At 40.7% G+C, this 13,215-nt stretch overlaps 1 protein-coding gene across 1 annotated transcript in view; it reads left to right on the top strand.

Annotated features, from left to right (window-relative positions):
• Window positions 1-1,094: 1,094 nt before the first annotated feature.
• The window catches only part of LOC104160119 (tetratricopeptide repeat protein 7A-like), a gene marked incomplete at its 3' end in the record, with an annotated part of 53,908 nt that continues 41,787 nt past the window's right edge, over window positions 1,095-13,215 (top strand). Inside the window, exons 1-3 of the mRNA XM_009698215.1 lie at window positions 1,095-1,168; window positions 4,462-4,622; window positions 5,059-5,122. Coding sequence (XP_009696517.1) covers window positions 1,106-1,168; window positions 4,462-4,622; window positions 5,059-5,122 — 288 coding nt within the window. The remainder of the gene's footprint in view (window positions 1,169-4,461; window positions 4,623-5,058; window positions 5,123-13,215) is intronic.

Here is a 13,215-nt window from a genome sequence, read left to right as displayed (position 1 = left end):
AGAATTACTTTTTTTTTTTTCTTCAGATATTTGCCATTGATTCTGGAGTGCAAGAAGGTTTGCAGTGCATGAAAGTGGGCACAAGCACAGTCTGTACTGCTTACCTTCACAATTTAATCAGATTGACAGAAAAGGTTGCTATTGTGTATGGCGCTTTTTTTTTTAATGAAACCTAGGTTTCATCTGCACAGAAAATTCTCCTGGAATAAGCTGAAGTGACAGTTAATGTACTAATACAACTGCTTATCTCGTTGTCTTTATTTCAGTACAGCATCGCTCCTTTTCTGATAGCTTGTATTTCTTTGGGTAGCTTCTACCCTGCAATGAAAGTGAGCTGAACCATTTTCTAGTTACTGTGGTGGAAGGGCCATGTCCTTGGCATTGAAGAGCTTACAGGTGGCAAGTGTGTTGACTAGTATGTCCAGTGTTTAATCTTTCCTCTCTGCATCTCTCTTAGTGCTCAGACACATGATTAAGATACCATGTGGCAACTAGTCTGCTTTAATTGCTCATGGTGTATGCATAGTAAAGTGACTTTTTTTTTTAGCCTAACCCTCTTTTATTGCAGCGTAAGCTATGCTTGCAGAAAGTTGCTGCAATTTAGCTGCCTGATAACAAATTGTTTAAACCACTGTAACTTCATCATGTGTCTGGACCATCAGACACAAGGCATTTAAGCACTACCTAAAAGGAATCATCATTTAAAAGCATCACGTAAGCTCAGTATAATTCAAAGAAGTACAATCTTTGTGTATGAAGAGGAGATGTGGATGCTTTTAAGAAGCATCTGCTTTATAAATACGAGCTATGAAAGGCTTCCAAATGTCCCCTCTGTTCGTCAAATGTGACTGTGATCTTCTCTTAGGAAGCCATCTGGAGTAGGCATGCTACAGTCGCTGCCTCGCTCGGTGCCATTGTCCTATCTGTGCCTCAGAGTGACTTGTCTCGCTACTGCACGCTCAGTATTAGTGATTGTTTCACGGGTTGGTTTGAATGTCAAGTTTGTTGCCAAGCTTTGGTGCATCATGAAAATATTTTGTCTCCAATGTGCTGGGGTTTTTTATGATTTTTTTTCTGACTTCCCCATAGAAATATAGTGAAAGGAATGAGGAGTCTGCGAGAAGTACTACGGACTGTGGAAACAAAAGCTACTCAGACCTTCAAAATGGTAAGGGCAATGGGAGATGGGAACGTGGGGTTATCTGCTATGCAGGAGTTCTCTGTTGATTGACCAGTGCAGTAGGACAAAGATGTACTTGTCCTCACTTGATTGATTACTACCTTTTTTTTTCCTTTTCTTCTTTTTTGTTTTTGTTACTTTTGCAAGTGATGTGTCAAGTAATGCCCTTAATTCAAAGACCTGCCTAGTTGAAACCTCTGAACCTTCAGACCTGGGCTTGTGGCTTGCTTTTAGTTTTTGTTTTGTTTTGTTTTGGTTTTTTTTCAGTGCATTTTCTAGCCCTGGTAGAAGTAGGGATGTGTTTGTTTTGACAGTGCTGAACTCAGGTGATAAGGTCTTGTTTTCTTTCTCACTTTTCAGTGTGTGCATGCACACCTTTTGCATTTGCGTGTAGAAGCATTAAGTACTTCTGGCTCTTGCAACAAGCTGTGCTTTTTAGGCTCAAGTGCTTTGGTGTTCTTCCTGTAAAACTGCCTTTAATACAGTACAGTACAGAGTGACTTTTAATTTTTTAATTTTTTTTTGGTGGTGTTGGCATTCTGCGTCCTGTTATCCTGAATGCCTCCTGTAAAAAAAATCATGGTGAAAGTTAGTTATGTACCTGTTTAACTTCTAAGACCTTTAACTGGTTCTTCCCTGTCTCCCCTTTAAGAGATCTTGTCCTGAAGTTACTCAGGAGGTGACGAGGTCAACAGCATCGAGAATAGCAGTCTTGAGAACATAAATGAAAACTTTGCAGCCCTGAAAGCATTGACCTTGATAAGACTAAACTTGTTTTGTACTTGGTTTGGCTTTGTGTTTTGTGTAATTCCAGAGAAGTTGAGCAAGAGAGGTGGACATAGCATTTTGGAGATCCATAGCCAATGGATGGACTGACTGTGTGTCTAGCTCACATGCAAATGCAGAGCTAAAATGAAAGTGTGAGCAGAAAGGGTATGCTGGGTGCTTTTTTGCCTAGGTTCTTCACACCTGTGCATTTTGGAACTTCTGTTCTGGAAATGAATCTTCCCATTGCCTTGGGTTTACCTTATATGCCTAATTAAGAATACAGATGCATGTGGAAGTTTGTGCGGGGAATTGGAAGAGGTAACTTAAATAATTGTCACACTAAAATGGTTGCATCCTTTTCCAGATTGAGATCAGGGTTCAGAGGATTTTTCTTGCTAGCCTGTTTTATCATTTTGCTGAAAGGAGTCTAACCATCTGCTGTTCCTATACAATGACAGATCATGGCACTCAAATGCTTCTGTCCCCATGCAACTGAGGAGAGCTGTACAACACCCCTGGGGAATTTATCCTTAAGGGGAAATCTGAAAGTGTTCATCTGATAGTTTTTCCTGGGATTTCCATTTTACTGGAAGCTGCATTTTCATTTTCTTTCTTATTTTTAAAGAACTGTCAAGAGGGCAAAGAGAAGAACGTGCTTAATTAAACAAGTTTTTGAAGCATGAACGTGAAATGCGTGCTTTTTTTTTTTTCCCTAATTTGTGGGATCACAGTGTTCTTCAAGCATAATGATGCTTTTTTTAGCCAAAGGCAGTAATAACATAAATCAGAGTCTTGGCATGTTCTGGTTTGTTTGGTCTTATTCAAAACAAGAGTGAAGCTAATTTACGCAGCTACTGTACTGTATGTTAAAATCAAAGTCACTGAAAGTATTTGGTGCTTGCCTTTTGAAAGGTTTATCACAAACTGTACTCCTGTGTGAGCCAGTAGAGATCTTTCTGTTGCTGGCATATTATTTCTCCCTACCCTCTAAGACTGTAGGAAAAAATATAGGAGAGTTGGCTCCTCAGGGTAAAACTGACTAAATAATTACACACTGAGATGATAAAATAATACTGGCTAATGTCGCAGGGCCCTAGGCCATTTTGCTCATGGTTACTTGCTATAAAAAGCATAGAAAAGCCTAGTTAGAAACAGAAGGCTTTCTGTAACTTGTCAGTAGGAGTGCATGGAAGGTCTTGGGGTTTCCAGGGAGTTGTACATGACAATATTTCTTTGAGGCACCGTCATATATTCAGGTCACTTTGCCATTTGCTAGGTACATCTATAAGACCTCCCTTTCTAGTGTTTAAGAAACAGTGCACGCTACTGTGGTTGCATTTTAAACTAATTCAGTGTATTCATGTGTGGTGAGGTGGATGAAAATAAAGAATCTTGCATCAGAAGAAGTTATTTTTCTGAATCTGATAACAGGAACTTTAACCTCAGTATGATTTATTTGGTCCTATAGATGTCATACCTCAAGTGGATTAATGCTTCAGTTTGTCAATGATACCTGTCCTCGTATTTAAAAGAAAAAGACTCTGGCCTCGTAACACATCTCAAAGTGTAAATTGTATATAAAATACATATGCAGTAGTCAGGGAAGTTCCAAAATAATATTTACAAGTATTAGGACAGGAGGGCTGAAGTTTCAGCCTGCCTCTGTTCTGTGCAGTATTTACAGCTTAGAGTGCTGTGCTGTGCTCTGCTGCTTACAATTCACAGAAGATACCACCCATTTTGATGTCTCTGTGCTTGTTTGCATGTTCGTCTATTTACAGTGCAAAAAATTAGAGATTTGTTGGGTGGAGGACAAGGACAAATGCCAAAGATAGTTTTGTAAAGTCAAGTTAACTTGCCCCCTTTTGGGCCCAGCTTGCCAGCTATGCATGTGAACCGGAAAGCAAGTGTTTAAGGACCCTTGGCCACTCGAAGGTCAAAAAAGTGCATGTGATGTTGCTGTCTCAATATAAAGTTCCTAACCCTCTTCTCTCCTCCCTCCATGATTGCAACAAAAAGAGAAAAGCAGTATGGAGTGAAGCCATAAGAGGCTGCAGGAGGAGCAATATTAACAGATAAAGGGTTGATCTTTTAAACCTAGTGCAAAAGTAGCCTCTGGGCTGGGGCTTGCATACAACATTCTGAGGCTGAGAATGCTGTGGAGTGCCATCATGCTCTAATATAGTAACATTTGTGAGATTGTCTCAGCAGTCTGTGTGGCAATCAGTTGTCTTCATTCACCAAAGTGTCCCTTGCTGTCAGGGCTTTTTGATACTTTTTTCCTACAGTATTGCACCATGTAAATGCAGAAGGCTGGCCTTTTCAGAGGAAGGAACTGCCACCGCTGTAGACTTTTTAGAAGCTGTTTTAGCTACTCTAGCTTTCTGAAAAGTGGTACTGTCATGTTGTTTGTACATCTCCTTCCCAAGGTGGAATGTGGGGAGGGGTGAATCTTTTGTGTTGGAAAAGACTTCACTGATATGTCTTTTTCTGTACTGTTCACTGATCTCTAGACTGCAGCCAAACAGCTAGCCCAAGTACTTCTCCATTCCCTCAGTGAAGACTGTTACTGGAGCCCTTTATCTGATCCGCTTCCCGAGTTCATGAACAAGGAAGATCAGTCTTATGTTAGCAATCTGCTTTGTCGGAGGCCTGAGCTGTATGCGGAAGAGAAGTAAGTGTTCTTTTTTATTTCAGTTTATGGGCAGGAGGAAGGAGAGTGCTTGAACACTCTTCAGTACTGTTAATTATGTCACTGGTTCATGTAGTAGTTCTGTGTGTTCTTGTTTTTAACTTCCTGTCAAAAGGCCTACTGAAAAAATAAAACATTAAACCTTGAGTGTGTGATTTTTTTTTTTTCCCAGGAAGGAAGAAAATCCAACTAAATAGCTGTCTTTGCTATGAAATGGAAATAATTCATTTATGGTTCAATATAGCTCATCTGGGATATATTGCAGAGCTTTTAATTGTGTGAACTTGCAAAAGAAGGTATTGCCTAGCAAATGAATTATGCATGAGATGTTTCGAGTTACTGCTCCTCTTGTGAAATGAGAAAGAGGCTGACAGGATAACTCTTGACCTTCCTCAGAGAAGTATGTTCTGTGTTTCAGTGCGTACTGCCCTCAAGACAACGTAGAAGAGGCTCTTCTTCTCCTCTTAATCAGTGAATCCATGGTAAGCCAAAAATGAGTTTGTAATACAGATAACACAAAGGAATATCTACTGTTCTGTCAAGTCTTCAGGTTGGTTTTGTTTACAGAACCTTCCCAAGATAAAGAGAAGCAAGGATTTGGCTGCTGAATAGGAAATGCTATTTATTCCTTTATTAGTGACATCACTTTTATTAGATGGAGCGTCAGTGAAGGATTTTGGGAATTGTCAGGAAGAGGAAGAGACTGCATTCACCATAGCTGCGTGTGGGTTCTGACATCGAGATACATTGTCAGTAAACAGATGTTTCCATTCAAAACATCTGTGTGGATTTATGGATCAAGAATGAGAGGGAGGGAGCCTTGCCTAAAGTCAGGCATGATGGTGGTTACCTGCTGTTTGGCATTTGCAGGATACAATATCCTGCTTACATTCCTTAGTCTGCAGGGATAATATTTTAACTGTTTCAGTCCTGAGTGATCTTTGGCAGTTTCTGATGCTGATGATAGAGGGAGTTTTGTCACATGCAGAAACATCCATAGTGAGCTACAGTGAAATAATTAGATTTTTTCTATTTATAACATCAGTTGCTTTAAAAAATCCCTTTAAAAGGAAGGGAAAATGGTGGAGAAAAACAGCTGCATGGAAAACTGTATGGTAACCTTTGATCATTTTAATGTTCTGAGAAGATGTAAACGTGCAGAAAATGTCTAAGGAATGTTTTCTGTAAATGTGTAAGGAAAGTTATTTTGCCTTGTAGCTCAAAGTGAGATTTGAAAACCTTGGAGCATCAATGATGCTCTTAGGAACTTTTAAACAGCTTTCAGATAAGTTGAAAAGAGATGCTGTGGAAACTTTGCTTTGTTTTTTGCATCCTTCAGGTTTTTTTTGGTTCTTCTGTCTCAAGTCCTTCCCCTTTCCTGCAAACTTTTTCAGAATATGACAATTTCATATTGTTTGCTTTTAAAATTTGAGGAAAAATTGAAGAAGTGGAGCCACCCCAAAATATTAAATTGACTTAATCATGTACATCTGAGTGTTACTATACTTCATACTTTTTAGTGCCTTCTACATTAAGCCTCTACAGTACATCTGCTTTGTGTTTCCAAGGGCTTTTCCTAATTGGAAGTGGAGACTTCAGGAATGAGGGCTTGTAGAACACCACATGCTCTTCTATTACAATCAGAACAACTCACGTCAGTGTGGCTTGTCAGGGCTGATCCAAGCAGGAGGAGGATCAGGGGTCTGGAACAGCGACAGTCGTGGCTGTTCCAGCATTTTCTGGGACTGGGCTTGCAGTCAGAAAGGCCTTGTGGGACCTTGAACTCTATAATCTTGTTCTGCTGAGGGGAACGCAAGTTATCCCTATTTTATCCAATAGTGTGTAAAATGGCAAACTGGTCCTGTAACCAAGTCATTGATGAAGCTGTGTGAAGATGCTGTTGATAGGACCTGGACTGCTGTGCTAACTCTAAAGTTAAATAAGTAAGCTTGTGTTTGCTTAAGTGCTGTCTTCTACATGTAGGAACTTTCTGGAGATAGATGCAAGGCATTTTGATCTGCTGCATATAAAACACTTAAATAATCGGAGATTTTTGTAGCAGAGTGCTGCAGGAACCATAACTGTCTTTCAGTTTTGTGGGAAATGGAACATCTGAGCAATAGGCTTGCCATGAGTTTATTGTTTTAATGAAAATAAAGGACAAGTGTATAGAAATACAGTTAGGAACCACAGGAGTGTGCTTCGTAAGTGAAGGAGCAGAGGGAGCAATCTGATTCTTACATATGTTTGCAATCCATAAATATTTTCCTGTAGTTTTACTGTTATGGTACTAAGAAGGGGAAATTTTGTTTAATTTATGATGAGGCATCTTTTTCCATGACAGCTTTGTTGTAGGCTGGTGAGTTTTCTCATGTACAGGTTTGTTGTCTGTTTGAAGTTTTTTGTTTTGTTTTTTAAAACTTGCTGAAGCTCATGGAAAATGAGTTAACAAGAAGCAGATTTCCAGTTGAGGTCTTTGTAATGATACAATGTTAACAACTGAATAAAACATATTTTCTTTCCTGGAGAGAGTGTCAGTGGCAAGCGATAATGATATGTTTCTGAAGGTCAGTAAGCAACATAGTTGGTGTTCCTGGATTTTTGGCTGGATTAGGCATTCTTTCAGTATTTATAATTATGAACCCCTTAAAATGAAACAGAAATGTACAATTAGGTTGGCTTGCTGGGAGCTCTCCAGCTCCTCTGAAACTTTGATTGCTCTATCAGAGCAAAACTCACCAGAAAGATACTTTCCCTGTCTGATTTTTAAAGAAACAGAAGAGCAACCATGCCATTACAACTCTCTTGCAGGACCATAAAGCCAAACAGCTGCTCCACATACCCATTCCTGACTTTTGCCTCTCCAAAATGAGCTCAAGGGGGACAAAATTGGGGAGAGGAGGAACAGCAGAGTTGTCAGCACGTGGACGGGACACAGAGCAAAGATATACTGGGGAGGAGCATAAATCATAAGAGAACCATGAAGTAAATATGTGATAAATTTGATGAAAAGGAGACATGGTAGTTTTTTCAAGAAGTGTACATCTGGAACACCTGTTTTTTTTCCCCCTGAACGATACAGAGAGGAGTCAGTGTTAGGTAGTTTGCTACTGACGTTCACTCTATTTTTGTGTTTGTATTGATTTCCTAAGGTGAGGCTAGCATCTACTTCACCAGGATTGGTGCGACTCCCCAGAAGATATTATGGGGGTTACAAGAACTGTTACTGTAAGGGAGAAAGGGAGAAAAGAAATCACCTTTAGGGTGTTGAGCCAGACCTTACATTCCAGTAAGCGTTCTCTGGCTCTTCATGTGCTGGGTTCTGGCTTGTGATGCGGCCCCTGCTTTTCTTTTTATCCCTTTACCTCTCACTGAAAGGGAGCCACTTTGCATGTTCTGGTAGGTTGAAATGAGAGTATCTTCTAAAGGGGTAATTAAGGGTAGTTGAAGTGAGAATATCTTCTAAAGGGGTCATTAAGTGTTCCTTTAGTATTTCACTCGCTCTGTCTCTGAGCCTATGTGAAAGTTTTTCAGATGGCCAAATAACACGGTAGCCTCTTAGCTCTCATAGCTTTGAAGATGCTTCTGTGGGTATATTGACACTTACAATGAAAGCCTGGGGCCTCTTTCCTCCTGGCACTTTCCCGAGTTTCCTCCTGTATTCTTTCTGTCCTGTTGAAAATGGGAACCTATTTTCATAAGCTAAGGCATCTCAGTGAACAATGAAAAGCATCCCAGTTGTTGAGTTTGGCAAGTGCTCCTCCTCTGTGCCAGCTGTTATTTAGTCACGTTGGTTTGCTGTAGAGTTCTCATGAAGGAATCTAGTGAAACAGATCAGGCAGCCTGAAGATTACCACAGTCAGGTCTGTCTTTAGCGGGGTTTATGGCCTCCTGGCTAAATTCTCATTCCATATATATAGGCCAAGTTATGGTATGGATGGGCTGTGAGAGTAGGAAAATGCTCTCCTTCAGACCAAGGAGAAGGCCAGCTGGTGACAGCCTTCATGAGCTCAGGCTGTGGTAGAATGCTGTGTTCCTATCCCATGTTGGAAAAAATGGACTGGCCTATTTTTAAACCACTAGTCCTCTTTCTTCCTGCATTTAACCCATCAAAACCAGTGGCACTGTGTTTGTGGGGAGAACTGAGGGCATATTGTGACTTACTGCACTGTGGTTTCTCTCTATCGTGCAACCAGTGGGAACGGCACTAGTTCTGCCACCAGGGACCCTGGTGCTTTGTACTGCCAGGCATAGGGAGGGGAGGTTTGGCAGGACTAGCCATCAGCTGCGGTTTTGTTTATTTTAATAACCATTCTCAGGAGTATTCTGAGTTGACTGCACTGCCCCTTAAAGTTAGCCAGAAGTTTCTCAGAGCCAGGAATGGAACACTTTCTATTACTTTTTGTGTTTACTTTTGAGGTTAAAAAAAAAAGTTCTTTGTTCGCACTTAGAAACCTTCCCTTCTTGAATCTGAGGTCCATCATACAGTTTGAAATCCCTTTATTCAGTCCTGGCAATGCTGGCTCTTACTGTTGGGGATTCTGGCTGATGTGATACCAAATGTACCAGGTAACACGTATTTATTTTTTTTTTTTGGCTCTGTGTTCACTCATACTGGAAATGAAGCTGCTTGTATCCAAAACTAATAAATTCCATGCCTGTGTAACAAAGATTAGAAATGTCATCCCCATCTTATCTCTGATTTGAATCGCTAAAGGCGATTTGACCTTGGAGAGCCTGAGAGCACGGAACAGATGGTGAGGGGGGAAGTAAGATACTGGGACTTGTCCTGTTCTTTTTACTGGTGAGAGCAAACTCATGGCTGTAAGCGTGCCTTTAACAGAATAGGATTAAACTCCTGTATTTTTAAGCATAGAAATAATTAAAACCTGTTAGCTCTACAGTTCCTAGTTTTATAAAATAATGCTGTGCAACAAATGGGTTGGCAAAGGAGAAGAATCTCTTGTTGCTTTTGTAGGATTTTTTAAATTTTTTTTTAAATGACACCAAGTCCAGTGATGATAAAACACCTGGATGACCATCACGAGTATTTTCTTGAGGGCTATGGGACTATGGCAGCTGAAAGAGACAACTGAGGCCAGGATTGCCTGCTCTGTTGGTTCCTGCCAGATCAGTCGTGCGCTTACAGTAGAAATCCGACTGTCTCTTTAACTGGTCTGCAAGGCAAAGCTATGTGTTTGGGACCTGCAAAGATGGATTGTGGGATGTTTCTGGTGGGAAACACACTACCTCTGTTAATTACCTCTTGAATAAATAGTTCTAATGCGAGTTGCTGGAGAAGGGGTAGAGAGCTTTTTTCCTTCTGCTTTGCAGTAAGAAGTCTTGTTTCCAAACTTGGAAGGAGGATGCAAATTCTTGGAGGATAGCTTTCTAAGTGCAGATTACTGGTAGTAAATATATGACTTTGTTACCCAAGACAGTATCCATAAACAAACTTCATTACTTTCTCCCTCTCTCTTCATTTTGTGTAGGATTGTTGGACTGTTTTGGCTGGGGGGGGGGTATGTCTGTCTTGCTTTCAGTGATGTTTCCAGAATTAGTTCTGCTACAGTACAAGACGTTAAAATATACTTGGTGAGAGACAAGGTATATCTATATGGTCATACTTGATAACCAATAATAATGGGCTGTTTTGCTGAGACATCTGAATGGGGTACCAGTAACGTGTCATCTGTTGCTTACCAGAAATGAGACAGATGCCACACAGTTCACAAGGCAGTAAATTTTCATTCGTTGTGCTTCTGGTCTGAAGTGGAGCAAGTTGTGGTATCTCTGTCAGGAGTTTTGGGAGTGGCTGGGGTATGATATTTCCTCCTTGTTCCACCTGCTTCCCATTTTCACAGTGGCTTTGCAGTCAGCCCTGAATATTTTCGTTTTGTATGTTAGTGAGGGGAGCTTTCAAGTGCTATGTAGAGATCATCAGTAACTTATGTGAAAAGTCTGTAGCCTCTTCCATGTGAATGGGTCTTTGCCATTGTGAAGAATTCATTCATTTTGTTGGCATTCTGGCAAAGCAGCCAGAATGGAGACCCAAAGGATATGGGCTAAATATTTCCCAGCTCTTAGAGTAGAGGCGTCAGTTGCATGATTCCAAAAGCTTGTTGTCCGTCTTACACACATAGCATTTGTTTTTCTCTCTTAATGCTAGTATTGAATCACACCAATTACATTATTACAGTACACTGTGTAAAACATGCTGCCATTCTGTATAGATGGGTTGCAGTGGATCTGGCAATTATGTCTATTATGAAAAGACACACGTTGAACATTAGAATGCCCATGAATTAGAGGGCAGGCAGCAGGCACTCATTAAAGATTTTAATTGCTTTCTTTTTCTTCTTTGGAAAAAAACAGGGGAAACCGTGTTTCAAAGTGAACAATTAAAGGATACTCCATAGCTAATTGCTGTGAGAAGGGGCTGCTACGTGGAATATGCTTTATTGTAATTCATATGATTGCTTGACGTTTTATTAAGAAGCACATCTTTATATTGTGGTAAAATTTAATTTTCTGCAGCGTAACTGCGTGCGTAATAATGCTGAAGTAATGGCAGTTTGGATTTGCTGTGGCTCTTTGCCTTTCTACATGTAATAAACATGCCATAAATAAACTGTAATTATCAGGGTCATTGATGTACAGCAAATCCTCTGTGGATAGGTGGCTTATCTAGTTTGCAGGTAAGTATATTGTATATGTGGATAGGAAGGCACAAGCTGTCTGTAGCTCAGCAGGGTCATTAGTTAAATTGCAGATACCCAGAAAGGCAGATCTCTTCCCTGCTGTCAGAGCCAGCATGGGTCTGAAAGTCCCATACCATTGTATTGCTGCGGTTTGGAGTCAGACCTAAAAAGCCGTGCTGAACCCCAGCCAGTTCTGTGCCCAGTCAGGCTGAACACCTGATGGGCTTCAGGTGTGATACGGAGGCATCACAATGGCTGAGCGTGGATCGGCTTGGGGGTACCAGCCTGGGCTGGAGCCTTCTGGATTTGTGTGGCCTGCAGACGGACTGTGTCCCTGGGCTGTGGAAAGGGAGGGCTGAAGGAGCTTGCTATCCTGTGTGCTGCTCAGCCTGGACTGACTACAGGATGTGTCTTATCTCCCCAGATAAGACTGGTGTCATGTCTGAGCCACCTGCATGCAGAGCTAATTGTGTCTAATGCATCCCAAAATATGCAAATGCGATGCAACTCTGAGTTGCTCTGTTACCTAGGAGTATCCCAAAAAAAGGACACTGACTGTGTATTTTTGCTCTGTATAATGCAAGTTACATTAGCTCACGATGGTGGAAAAACTCCTGTTGGTAGCATAAGTGACCTTCTCCATCCCACACAACAGGCTTGATAGAGATTCTCTTCTTCTAATGGTGTGACTCACCATGTCTTTCCATCCTGCTTGTGTGCTGTGAGGCATGTCTGTGTGGCAATGGGAATGGCTTAAAGGGAAGAGTCATGCTGGGGGTGTTGAAAATGTATTCGTAGCTATGTTTTACTGCTGCTTGTAGTGGAGGAGGAGGAAGTAATGCAGTAGGACAAATTGGGAATTGCTGCTTATGTTATTGATACATTGTTTGGAGACCAGTATTTTACAAATAACCCTTTTCCCATTTGTGTTCAGGAAAACTAGTGGTCTGAAGCAACAGAAACACAAGTATTGAAAAAATATTGGTGTAAATGGCTTAGAATTTATGCTTTCTCAAATGCAAAACGAAGTATCTCTCTGTGTATGTTTCAGTAAGTAAAATTCCCCATTCAACAGAATTGGTGTATGCCGTGCTGCGGTAACTCTACAACTGTGTTGCACTTGTACCTACAAGTGACTGTCAGGATTTCTCACTGCCAAACTGAAGTTTACAAAAACATAAATAAAGGTAAAGACAAAAAAATTGACTAACAGCGATCTGAGTCGCAGCACCCTTCGTTCTGTGAGAGGCAGGCCACAGAAGCATGCCAATTTCCCTGAGTGGATTTCAAGAAATAGGGGCTGTTGTGGTTTAACCCCAGCCGGCAACAAAGTACCATGCAGCCGCTTGCTCGCTCCTCACATACCCTTTTCTGCCCTCCTGTATGTAACACTGCAGTAGGAAATGATACCTTGAGCCTTGCGATGGTGATTTATGTTATTGTGTTAGACACGCTTCATGTTCTTGCTGCCATTCAGTCAGTTTATTATAAAGTTTGCACCTTTTGGGTTTTTTTTGTTGTTTTTTTTGTTTTATATCTCTGTGATAACGTGGGAACTTTTGATTTTTTTGAGCAGCTGCATTTAGCAATTGGAAATGGGTTTAGGGTTAAAAAAATTGTTGGGATAGAAGTGATGATGAATTTGCTCAGTGGCAACTTTTATGCATGAAAATATAGAGTGTGATAGATTGTGGAGACCTTCTATGGCCTTGAGATTTGAAAGCTTGAACAAAATGCAGGTTTATGACCTTCTTGGAAAGAATATTAGTCATGCTTATGCATATGTTGTTTTTAACTGCTGTCTGCTTAGGTGAGGTACAATGTGTACGATATGTTCGGTATGATTTCAATTTTAGAATGCTGCGTCTTGTAAT

Source organism: Cariama cristata, unplaced genomic scaffold, assembly GCF_000690535.1.
Source record: "Cariama cristata isolate BGI_N322 unplaced genomic scaffold, ASM69053v1 scaffold5690, whole genome shotgun sequence".
Taxonomy (NCBI): Eukaryota; Metazoa; Chordata; class Aves; order Cariamiformes; family Cariamidae; genus Cariama; species Cariama cristata.
This window is presented reverse-complemented; position numbering and strand designations above follow the sequence as displayed.